The sequence below is a fragment of the Panthera onca genome, chromosome E2 (genome assembly GCF_046562875.1).
Source record: "Panthera onca isolate mPanOnc1 chromosome E2, mPanOnc1 haplotype 2, whole genome shotgun sequence".
Classification (NCBI taxonomy): domain Eukaryota; kingdom Metazoa; phylum Chordata; class Mammalia; order Carnivora; family Felidae; genus Panthera; species Panthera onca.
Genome location: NC_138353.1, coordinates 53,963,268 through 53,976,084, shown reverse-complemented (window position 1 = coordinate 53,976,084; position 12,817 = coordinate 53,963,268). Strand labels below are relative to the sequence as shown.

The 12,817-nt window shown below is 42.9% G+C and overlaps 1 protein-coding gene across 1 annotated transcript in view; it reads left to right on the top strand.

Annotated features, from left to right (window-relative positions):
- Nucleotides 1-12,817, top strand: part of CDYL2 (chromodomain Y like 2) — a 171,856-nt gene that overhangs the window by 100,906 nt on the left and 58,133 nt on the right. The window contains exon 2 of the mRNA XM_060650084.3: nt 11,823-12,411. Within this exon, the coding sequence (XP_060506067.1) occupies nt 11,823-12,411 (589 nt within the window). The remainder of the gene's footprint in view (nt 1-11,822; nt 12,412-12,817) is intronic.

The following is a 12,817-nucleotide window of genomic DNA, read 5'->3' as shown; positions in this document are numbered from 1 at the left end:
TATTTCTTCATATGGCTTCAATTTACTACCTTTCATTTTAGCCTGAAGGACTCCTTTTAGTATATACTGTAGGACAGGTCTAATAGAGATGTCATTACCTCAGTTTTATTTATCTGGAACTATCATAATTTTTCTCTTCATGTAATGTAGATGTAAAATTCTTGGTTGACAGGTTTTTTTACCCAGTACTTTAGATATGTGATTCCACTGCCTTCTTGCCTCCATAGTTCCTGATGAGAAATTAACTGTTAATCTTGTTGAGGACCTCCTGTACATGATGTGTTATTTCTCTCTTGCTGCTTTTAAGATTCTCTCTGTGAATTTGTCTTTCAACTGTTTGATTATAATTTGTCTCCTGTAGATCTCTTTGAGATTATCCTACTTGGAATTTGTTGAACTTCTTAAATGTATAGACATATATTTCATAAAATTTGGAAAATTTTGGCTCTTATTTCTTCAAATATTCCTTTTGCCCATTTCTTTTTCTCCTCTCTTTTATTGTGTGTATGTTGTTACCCTTGATGGTGGCTTACAGATCTCTTGGGCTGTGTTTTTTTTTTTTTTCCATTTTTTTCCATTCTGCTCAGACTGGATAATTTCAATTGAGCTACCTTCAATTCTTCCTTCTGTCTGCATAAATCTTCTAGTGAAACTCTCTAGTGCGGTTTTCATTTAAGCTGTTATAATTTTCAGATCCCAAATTTCTATTTGGTTCCTTTTTATGATTTTTAAAAATCTCTATTGATATTTTCTATTTGTCGAGACATTGTTATTCTCTTTGAAACCTCCTTGTCCATAGTTTTCTCTTGTTCTTTGAGCATATTTAAGACAGTTGATTTTGAAGCCTTTGTCTAGCAAGTCCAATGTCTATCCTTCCTCAGGAGTAGTTTCTATTAATTTTTTCTGTTAATGAAGGGCCATATTTCCTGTTTATTTGAGTGCTTCATAGCTTTTTTTGTTGAAAACTGGACAGCTAGAATGTTATAATATAGTCACTCTGGAAATCATACTCTTCCCCCTCCTCAGGCTTGATTTTGTTTCTTGTTGTGGGCTGTTGATGTTTGTTTAGAGACTTTTCTAAGCTCTTTTTGTAAGGTCCATATTCTTCATCATGTGTGATTTCTGAAGTCTCTGTTCCTTTAGCTTGTGCGAAGTTATTTATAACAGATTTCCTTGTATTCCAGGAGAAATAAATATAGAAATAAAGAATAGAAAGAAAGAAAGAAAAAAAGAAAGAAAGAAAGAAAGAAAGAAAAAAGAAAAAGGAAGGAAGGAAGGAAGGAAGGAAGGAAGAGAAAGAAAGAAGGAGAGAAAGAGCGACTGTCCCTAGATTCACTCTGTTGGGACATTCCTTCAGTGCCTGGCCAGGCCATTTACAACTGCCTTAGTTGTCACTTGTCCTTGCACTAAGCCTCGAGATCAGTCAGAAGTGAAAAGTGTAGGTCTGGCTTAAGTCTTTTCTGAGCATGCATTCTGTCCTGGGCAAGTGCGTAGCTTTCTAAATTTCCAGTATACATGGGCACTTTTGAATGCTTTAATTTTATGAAGAAACTCTCCAGCTTTTCTTCCCAGGCTTTCTGTGCATCTATTGTTTTTCTCAACAGCACTCTTTTGCCCCAGTTGGCAGCAGATTGTTCACTTGCCTTACATTGTTTTGAAAGAATGACTCTGCATAGCTCCTTTTCCAACCCCAGTAGGTTTCAGGATTAACAAAATGAAAGCAAGTGCTTGTATCTGTCTTTCAGGTAGCCCAAAGACCAGTTAGAACAAGCACAGTTCTTTGAGGATAAGGTCTTCTCTGTTCTCTCCAGAACCAAGGATCATGGTCCTACCCTGGGAATGTGGGCCGCCATGTTCAAGACTGCTGATGAGCTAGAGAATGGGAGGGTCATGGGCAAGCAAAACTGACGCAAAGCTTTCCTGATGTTTTTAAGTTGTGTTTTTCTTGATTTAGTGTTTGTTTGGTTGCTATTAACTTTGTTTTCCAGAATTCTGAAAGAGTTGATTCTGATGTTTTTGCTTGATTTTTGGTGTTTCTCTGGAGGGGCAGGCTTTTAGAACCGCCTACTCTTCCATTTTTGCTCTTTATTTTCATTTTTTGAATGTCAGTAGGTTCATCTTTGGTGTATTCTCTAGTTTGTTAATTTCTAATTTGGTATTTATTCTTTCCTCTTACTTCCCAAGAGTGATTTTTCATTTACTGATTAGTCAGTGTTGATATTGAACTCCTTCCTCCCTTCCTCCCTTCCTCCCTTCCTCCCTTCCTCCCTTCCTTCCTTCCTTCTTTCCACATCCCAACTACTTTGATATTACGTGTGTGTTCAGTTTTTACTTTTTAAAAAATTATTATTATAAATTTTCTTAGGCCTTCATCTGATGGTTGCTGATTTTACCAGTTACCATTATTTTTTTATTTTTAAACTTGTTTAGGATTTATTTTTAAATTGTGCTTTCATTTAGTGTTGTAGCATTGTATTTAGAGAACACAGTCTGTACAATATTTTCTTTCTGGCATTTATAATTTTTCTCTCATATTTTAGTTTATAATCAATTTTTATAAGTGTTCCAAAGTGGTTTTCTGTAGATTTTTTTGGTATATTTTATATTCTTTACAAATTATGAAGTTAAAAGTTTTTGTTTATACAAATACCTGCAATATTTACTAGAATGCCTATCATATTTACATTATTCAGATTTCTTATATCCCTAGTTTCCATCTGCTTGATTTCTCCATGTCTGAAAGTATTGAGTTTAAGTCTTCAGTTCAAATTGCTTCTGTCAATTTCTGTTGAATTTTTTAGTGATTGTTTGATCTGTTATTTGCTGTAGAAAAGTTCATGCCTATTATATATTTAGTGAATATTTTTAATTTAAAATGTCTTCATTTTGCTCCTCAATTTTACTTTGATATTCTGTACAAATTTTGGTACTGCCTGATACGTCTTTGCTCATTCTTTTCATTTGTCACTAAGCAAATAAGTACATAACGAGTGCTTAAAATTTGTTAGGTTTTATGATTGTGGTTACTATTCAGATTCTTTTTTGTCTTTCGTTTCATTATACAATTGTGTATACTAAATGCTACACTTATACTTTTTAAAACACATTTGGAATAATTATAGACTTTTGGAAGAACTATGAAGACGGGGCACAGAGTTCCCGTCTCCCCTTGAACCAGTTTTCACAGTTACTTACATTTTATGCCATGTACATTTATCGGAACTAAGAAATTGACATTGGTGCTGCATTATGACCTAAACTGTGGACTTCATCAGGATTTCACCAGTATTTCACGGACATCCTTTCCTGTGTCACAGTCCGGTCCAGAATACCACATTGCATCTGGTTGTTACTTTCTCAGCATCCTCTAGTCTGAGACGGTATCTTCATCTTTCCTTGCATTACAAGACCTTCGTAGATAGTTTCTCAGTGTGAGTTTGTCTAGTGTTTCCTCATGAGATGATGGGTTTGGGGAATTACACTGCAGAGGGAAGTGCCCTTGCAAGTGAACCGTGTCAGGAGTATACATGGCATCAGCATGATTTATCATGGACGACATAGCCTTGATCACGGTCTTTGCCATATCTCTCCTCCACTGTAGTTACTGTTTTTCCCTTCACATACTCTACTCATTAGAAAGAAGTCATTAAGCCCTGTCACTCAAGGGGAGAGGAATTAAGCTCCAACCCCTAAAGGAGGGAATATCAGTAGGTGGGCATCTGTTGCAATTACCATGGTGGTCAGTAAGTATGTTGGGGGATATTTTGATGCTCTCCAAATATCTAATTTCTCTTCAAAATGTTACCCACTAATTTTAGCATCTGTCTGTGGATCTTTCCTATAGCAATTATTTCTGTGGTATTCTGGTGGTGATTTTTCTATTTCCCTTATTCCTTTTTTACATTCCTTATGTGGAATTCTTCTGTAAGGGATATTGGTATTTTCTCCCCTACTTGTTTGTTTCTTCCAGAGTCAGCAAACCTTTTCTGTTATAGGCCAGATAGCAAATATTTTAGACTTTATGGACCATGCAGTCTCCACTACACAGCTAGCCCTACTTTTGTGGTTTGGAACACCCATAGATGATACATAAATGAATGGACATCAGTACGTCCCAATAAATCTTTATTTTTAAAACAGGCATTGGGCCAGATTTAGCCTGCAGGCAACTTCTGATAAGTAATTCATTTATTTATATCAGATGAACTCATGGATATTTATTTTACTCCTTGGGTTGTAAATGTAGTACTATCACTATTTATTTTCTTATTCAAATTTTTCTAGCTTTGGCCACTGGGAGCTCTTTCAGTTGGTTCCTTTTGGCATTCTCCCATCATTTAAGGCTTGTTTATTTTAATTTTTAAGTAGTTATTTTCTGGCACTGCAGGATAGAGTCATTTTTTAGATGGATAGTTATATATATTTTGTTCTTCACACAGGAGATCTTTTCCTCCTTCGTTTTCATCTGAAGACTCACCTCACCGGTTTTAGAATTCTTAAGTTTGCAATATTTATTTTTGTCAGTTGGTATCCTGGTATTTTAATGTTCTCTGAAGTCTGCCTAATTTTTTTGCCTACCATTTTGGAGAGTTGGGGTGTGAGAGTGGGGGGTTTAATTTTTTGAAGTTAAGAAGTTCTGCAAGAAGAGAAATAAAGAAACAAAGTTGATTGATTCTCAACCTCTGCATTCCCCATCACTGAGATCTTTCTTTCCTTTTTTTAAAGGCTTTAATGAGGTAATATTGTTAAGCTATTTTATTATTTATTTATTTAAATATGATATTTATTGTCAAATTGGTTTCCATACAACACCCAGTGCTCATCCCAACAGGTGCCCCCTTCAATGCCCATCACACACCCTACCCTCCCTCCCACCCCCCTACAGACTCAAGATGCAGAGATTTCTTCTGGTAGGACTTGTTAGTGTTTTGGCCTATTTTGGTTTTTTTCCTCCTCTCCCAGACTTTACCTTGGTTGGGTCTCTGTTAGCCCTCCTAGATAGATGTCTGTCATGTTCCTCAAGGTTTTCTTTAAAGACCTGTGTCCTTGGAGAGCTTTTCAAGTACACTGTCTCCATCATGGATTTGATTTTCTGCATGTTGATTCTGTCCTTTTCTGGTTCCAATGGGAATTTTATTTCTTTGCTTGTGTTTTTTCCTTTGGTTCCCTTACATCCTTTCTTATGTAAATGAGCCTTCTTTCATTTCAGCTTCCTGCTCAACCTATTGGTTTCATTTCATCTTTTACCTTTCTCTCTTTTCTAAAAACAGGTTGTATTTTCTGTCGTCTTTGAAAACATGACACAAATGCTATGTAAAAATGCGCAGTGGTGCTTTTCCTGGTGAGGATTTTGCCGAGAACTTTTAGTGATGTTTGTGTTCGGATGTGTTGTAGAAGTTCTCATAAATATGTCCTGCAGTGATGTTGCTCTTGCCGGGTTCTGTCTGCGTGTTCTTGATCAAGGAGCGGTCTCTCTGGTGCAGTGTTTCCCAGGAGAGGGGTGTGGGAATTCCTCTCGGTCCCTCATCACTTGGATGCTGCTGAATTTTTCACTTTAGACTCTCACCTGGAGGCTGGCTTAAATTACGTGGCTCTGAGCCAAAATTCTTGGTCTGTCATCTGTTTCTCTAGTGCGGTTTTGCCGGACTGGGTGGGAAACACTGCCTATTTATACTGCCTTCTCTGATTAGATAATCTGGAGCAATCAGTCTTCCAGACCTGAAACAGCCCGTGCCTAGTTGCTTCCAGAACGTGTCCTGTCTTTATCCTTCCAGAAGACTTCATACCCCAAGTTGTACTGACGGCGTCCGCATGCCTTTCTGCCCCCACGGGAGTTATCCCAGGATGTTGGAAGGATGCAGAGAGGTCCTTGCAGATGTGGGCTAGGGGTCCAGAATCTGGGGATGTCTAGGGTTGAAGTGCTGGTGTATCCATGGGTACACAGCAGGCGTGGGCATCTTCCTTTATTCTTTCTTGCTTTGCTCTTGGCATTCAGAGGGCAAGGCATGAATTAGTAATGCAAAGTTTCTCGGTCCAACTCCCTCTGATGTGGGAGGCATTCCTTCCAGCGTCTGGAAAACCTTTGGTAACCCTGGGTTCCTGAGCTATTGTAATTTCATATACTGTTTTCATTTGGTGGGAAGCTGGGGGTAGGGAATATGAATGATAATTGGTCTGTTTCCATTTGAACCGGTGGAGAATTGGAGCAGCCGTAGAGGGAGGCCCTCAGGGCAGGCTGGGAGAGTCAGGCGCAGGAGACTTACTCCTAAGCCACCTAAAGGTGATAGAGGTCTTCTGTGAACTTGGCAGTGCTGAGGGCAAATGTCTGAAGCTATACATAAGCTGTCAGCCTCAGTCAGGTTGGGCCTACTGGACAAGAGGGGGTGATGGATATAGTGTAGTTACTGAAAGTATGGGGTCCGAAGCCAAGATGCTTCTGACCGAGCCTTACCTCTCCACTGCTTGTCAGAGGTGAGGCCTTGGCCAAGGACCTTAACCTCTTGGTGCCTCAGTTTTATCCTCTGTTAAAAAATAGAGAGGGGGTGCCTGGGTGGCTTAGTTGGTTGAGTGTCCAACTTTGGCTCAAGTCATGATCTTGAGGTTCGTGGGCTTGAGACCCGCGTTGGGCTCTGTGCTGACAGCTTGGGGCCTGGAGCCCGCTTCGGATTCTGTCTCCCTCTCTCTCTGTCCCTGCCCTGCTTGCACTCTGTCTCTCTCTCTCTCTGTCTCTCTCTCTCTCAAAAATAAATAAACATTACAAAAAAGAGAGAGGGAGAGGTGCCTGGGTGGCTCAGTTGGTTAAACGTCCATCTAAGTTGGTCTTGTGGTTTGTGAGTTCAAGCCCCGCGTGGGGCTCTGGGCTGATAGCTCAGAGCCTGGAGCCTGCTTCAGATTCTGTGTCTCCTTCTCTCTCTGGCTCTCTCTCTCTCTCTCTCTCTAAGAAATAAACATTAAAAAATTTTTTTTTAAAAGAGAGAGAGAGAGGGGCCATGGGTGTCTCAGTCTGTTAAGCATCCAACTCTTGATTGTGGCTCAGGTCGTGATCTCATGGTTCATGAGTTTGAGCCCTGTGTTGGACTCTGTGCTGGCAGTGCAGAACCTGCTTCAGATCCTCTGTCCCCATGTCTCTGCCCCTTGGCACGTGCTATCGCTCAAAAATAAATAAACATTAAAAAAAGAGAATGAAATTACCTGCCTTGTTGGGTTATTTTCAAGATTAAATGAGTTCATATATATAACATAGGGTCAGTCTATGGGGATCACTTTCAGAAGTGGCTGGCATTTCGTCAATTCTGGATAAATGTTGGGTGGTGGTGTTTTTCGACTGGCCTGCTAGCAGAAGGCTGAAGAGGAAGGTGGGGAGGGACCTTTCTCCTTTCTGCTTGGAAAGTCCCCTCACTTCACCAGCTCAGATTTTCTCCGCCTCTGAAGGCCCAGTTTGGTGTTAGCTTAAATTGTTCTTTCTCAGAGGAGTCTTGCTACCCTTCTGATCTGAAGTAACCCCATTCCCTCCGCCGTTGTTTCCCATGTGACATTATCTTCACCATCTTTTGTTACCGTCATGTGTTACTTCACTCTCGTTCATTTAAGGGCTGTGTCCCCCATTAGCCCGATGGTTTCCCAGGGGCGAGGTGTAGTCAGGGGGCCAAGGACTTGGGCTGAGGGATCTGACGAACTAGAATTCCAATTTTGGCTAACCCCCTACTGACTGTGTGATCGAGGGAAGGTTTCCTACCTTCTCTGAGACTCAGTTTTCTCACCTCTCAAAGGGTGAGTATAATGTCCAGCTGCCTGCCTGGGTGCTGAGATCAAGTCTAAAACCTCATGAGTGCTTAGCACAGTTCCTGGAACAGCACGTGCCAATAAAAGTGATTAACATCATTATCATTCCTAACGAGACAGCCATCCGCTCGACATCCTGGCAGTGGTAATAACTGCGTTGGAAGTTCCCTGCCATCCCCCCCTGCCACTTCCCCCTGTGGTAGAATATTGTCTCATACTGGCTGGGATCACAGGGAGTAAACGGTAATTAATGATTTGGTTGAGCTGTAAGAAACAGTTCAGGGTCTCCGATTGCTTATCTTTGAAAGAAAGGAGCCAGTGGGTGTGTGTGTGAGCATACAAGGTTTTAATGCCATTCATGTGTTTGTTACTCATTCCAAGGGGAGGGAGTTGATGATTGTTTCCATCTGGAGGGACTGAACTTCAGGTAGTGCAGGGCAGGTAAGGTGGGTGTGGTGCGTCAGGAACAGCATTGCTGAGACCTGGAGGCCCAGGTGGGTGCTTTCAGCAGGTGTGAGGAGTTAGGGGTCAGCAGAGGAGGCTGGGAGAGGGTAAGGGGAAAGAAGGGATTTCCCCAGAGACTGTCGGGACCTGAGCAAGACCAAGTCCTAAATAACGTGGCCGTTGTTATCACCAGCACAGATTAGAATTCTGGTTCTGTTTGAGACTCTCCTGAGAAGAAGTGGAAAAGAGGGTCAGAGAACCTATACGGGGATGTAAGGAAGGAAATTCGGTCCTAGGAGACTGCAGATTCCAAGTATGATGGGAAATTTGGAGCCAGCTTTCCTCTGAGCTCCCGGTGGGTATTTTCGTCTTTCAGAAAAAGCAGGTTCATTTTGTGTACCTCTTTTACAGATGGGGAGACTGAGGCCCAGAGAAGTTGGGCAACTTGTTCGGGTCATGTGGATAGAAAGTGGCAGGGCCAACAGTTTCCCCACACACATCAGACTATTCGGGATGATCCCGTTAATACTATTTGTTGTTGGTATTGGGTTAATTTAAGTAGAAATGGCTGTCAAGGCACCCAGTGGCTTTGTGGATGGGACCAGAGGTGGAGGCAGACCCACTTGTGACTCTGTGACTCAGTCTTCCGGTAACTAGGAGGGAAGAAACCAAGCCCCCCACTCACAGTGTGGGCCTCAGTAGCCGCGTAGACACTGCACCCTTGCAACTCCCCAGGCTTCTCGAGCAGGACTGCTCTGCACAGCCATCTCCCACACTTGGAAGGACTTACGCAAGTAGGTTGACTGTCTCTTCAGGGAGGAGTTGGTTATGCTTAGGGGGGTCGTATTCCGCAAGGTGAGGAAACTTTCTGTCTTTAGATACCACCAAGATTTGTATTCACAGGAGGATATGCAAGATTAAGTGACCTTTACTATGGAATGCAAAACTACTTACTTGTATATTCTCCACAACCACCCTGTGAGATGGGTGCTATTATTTTCCCCTTGCCTGGTGAGTCATCTGAGGCCCAGAGAGGTTTCATTTGCTCAAGAACACATAATAAAAGACTTACCAGGGGATTTAAACCAGATAGTGTTGTTCCACAGCCCGTGTTCTTAAATACTATGCTAAGCTCATTTTGATGAGTGAGTGCCATCCATCATCTACCCATTCATTTCTGAACTCATCTCTTTACCCACCTTTCACCCATCCAGCCAGTCATCTGTCCATTTATCTGTCCTTTTTTTCATCCACCCGTCCCATGTGTTCATCTCTCTGCCAGCCATCCATTTTTCCTTTCCTTCCTTCCTCCCTTCCTTCCTTCCTTCCATCCATCCATCCATCCATCCCGTGATCCACCTATCTATACATTCATCCACTCAGCCATCCATTTTCACGCATCCACCCACCCACCTATCCATCGTGTTGGCTCTTTGTCTAACATGGTTTTCTGCTTTGTCTTGGGGAAGGAGTGTTCTCCATATATTTTCTGAAGCTGGAGACCTCCGTGCCAGCACAAATCCCTTAGCTCCTAAGAAGTATCTGGGCTCACTCCTGATACTCCTAGGCTGGTGCTCTTGGGAACGCTGCTCTTTCAAGGCAGTGCCAGCTTGCTTATTCCCTGTTCCCTCTGTAAACCTGCAGAGGGTTTCCCCCTCCAAAGACCTCCCGAAGTGCAAAGGTGCAGGCTCCTCCAGAAATACCCTGGACTTTCTGAAGCATTATCACAAATGAATACTCAACTAGTCCTGTTCCTCGATCCAAAGATTGGGAGTTGGATTAGTTTGGCATGGTTTTACTTTTTTAAACTGTTACAGAGTTTTTGTGATACATCTAAAAATTATGTAATGAATCTAAAACAGATGTTCACAGAGCATTTTGTAAGGAAAGGAGTTTTAATAGAAATAGGCCAATTTGATCGTAGATAAATCAATTAAGGAAACCATTTAAATTGTCTCTAAAGAAACAGTATTATGAAGAGGCAGCATGGCCTAGCTATTTGCATATTTATTAAATGCAAAGCAATGAAAATCACTTAATTATTTTGCATAGCCTCTGTTGTACATAAACCATTGGGAGACAGTCTTTTCGAAGTTATTTTTTCTTTTTATTATGTAAAATTTTAAACAGAAAAATTCAAACACGTAAACATAAACAGTCATATAGCGAACCCCCCATGTATTTGATAGCCATCTTGAAATATGATCGACTATACGTGTATTGATTTCTCCCTTCTCGCTTTGCTTTTCTTTTCATGAGTTTCAAGGACATATTCCTCACTTATTAATTTCATGGGGTCAAAATCCCATGATTTTGGATGTAGTTGTTTTATTTTTTTGAATGTAGTTGTTTTATTTTTTCACTGAAATTTAGCTTTTTTAGGGTAGAGTAAAATTGGGTATTTTCTGTCGGGTTTTTTTTTTTTTTTTAAATTTAAAGAATTTTACATCTAGGGTCAAGTTGACAGGGTAGTGAAGGACCCTCACATGCTCTTCCCCTGGATTGACCAGTTATTAGCATCAAGACTGGCATTTTCCTAACCATGTTCTTTCGGGAGATTACTTGAAGGCAGGGATTTTCATAACTTTGAAGGTATGTGGACAGTTAGCACAGAGTTTTACAGCCAGATGGATAGAGGTTCAGACCTCACCTCTGCCACCGCTTAGCCCTGCGCGGTAGGCAGTTTACCTCATACTCAATCACTTCATCTATCAAACAGGAAAAACAGCAGTTACACCCATGGGGTTATGCAAGGCATATAATAGGCTCTCAGCGAGTGTTGCCTATCACCTCGCCTACCAGCTGTACCCTCCATGTGGGGGGAGGGGGGGGTTGAGTTTTGTTGATGCAAGTCATTTTTGGTCAGTATGGAAGATTTTTGTAGTAGAGAGAGTTGGTTTGGCCTGTGATTACGAAAATAAGTCTGGGGTAAGAGTGGTTCAAATCCCAGCTCTGCCCTTACCAGCTTGGAACTTGGTTAAGTGACTTAATCTCCCTGAAGCCTTGTTTCCTTAAGTATAAAGTGGGGATAAGAACGAATGCGTACTGACTGCACTGGGTTGTTGTGAGGGGAAAATGACATGGGACCGTCCAAGCCCAGCATTTAGTCACTCCAATGAGTGTGACTAATCATTCCTATTATTATAAATAAGGATACATTAGCATAGTGCCTACCATGTGAATGCTCAATAAATGTTACTATAAGTAAGGGTGAAAAAGTCACACCGCACTGGTCTCCAAACGTCTGATTTTACTTCAGTGCAGTGAAAAGAATAAAGATCTTTCGTGAAAGCTCGTGCTGTGATTTCAAGCAAGAGTAAGCCTTGGAAGGACAGGCAGGTGCCACCAGCCAGGCATGGCCTCACACAGTTGTCATGGGAAACAGCCGAGTGCCTTTGGTTCCATTCAGTGATGTCCTAAAATAAACCAGCCTTCTTGAACGCTCCTGGAAGTGTCAGCTTCCGATGTCGAACGGCCTGTCCCCTGGCCCGTGTGTCTCTGTCCTGAGGGCTTTGTGCGGTTGTTGCCTGGGCCTGACTTCTTTCCTCTGCCCTCTTTTTCTCTCTCTTCCCTGACTCTCTTATCTCGTACCTCAGGTCGAAAGGATTGTAGACAAGAGGAAGAACAAGAAAGGAAAATGGGAGTATCTCATCCGATGGAAAGGCTACGGCAGCACGGAGGACACGTGGGAGCCCGAGCACCATCTGTTGCACTGTGAGGAGTTTATCGACGAATTCAACGGGCTGCACGTGTCCAAGGACAAAAGGATCAAGTCAGGGAAGCAGGCCAGCACCTCCAAGCTCCTGCGTGACGGCCGAGGCCCGTCGGTTGAGAAACTCTCCCACAGACCTTCAGAGTCCGGGAAGAGCAAAGGGACTTCCCATAAACGGAAGCGGATCAGCCCTGCCCTGTCCAAGCCGAAGAAAGGGTATTCGGCCAAGCCCCCCGCAGGAGGTGACAGGGCCGCCAAGACGGTGTCTTACAGGACTACCCCCAGTGGTTTGCAAATAATGCCGCTGAAAAAGGCTCAGAATGGGATGGAAAATGGGGACGCCGGTTCCGAGAAGGACGAGAGGCACTTTGGAAACGGCTCCCATCAGCCTGGCTTGGATTTGCACGACGTCGGAGAGCAAGACCTGGCGGAGTGTGGTGTGAACCACGCGGCACCGGCAGAGAACGGGCTCGGTACGTGGCTTGTCTTTGTCTTGTGTTCGCTTCTGGCTGTGGTGGCCCGGCACTTTGCATGCAGCCTGGGGGAGTGCTTGAGACCCCGACTCTTAGCTAGGCAGTCATTCCCCTTCCGGCTCGCTCGGCGAGAGTCGTGTGGACTTGGTCATAGGCCCACACTGGTTGCAGACGCCTGTGCATGTGTGAAGGCCAAGCCACAGACGCTCCCTTACTACTCGAACACACCCAAGGCCATGGTAACCCCTCGAGAGCCCCTGTTCTGGAGGGCAGCTCAAAGTCCTCACCCACCGGGACCTGAGACTCGTGTCCCCAGAGGGCTGGCCAGTGCCTCTCTGGGGTAGAACGCGCCTCCTAGAGGCTTTGCTTTCGAGCTCATTGAGCCCCCACCCCCAAAACCGTGTAG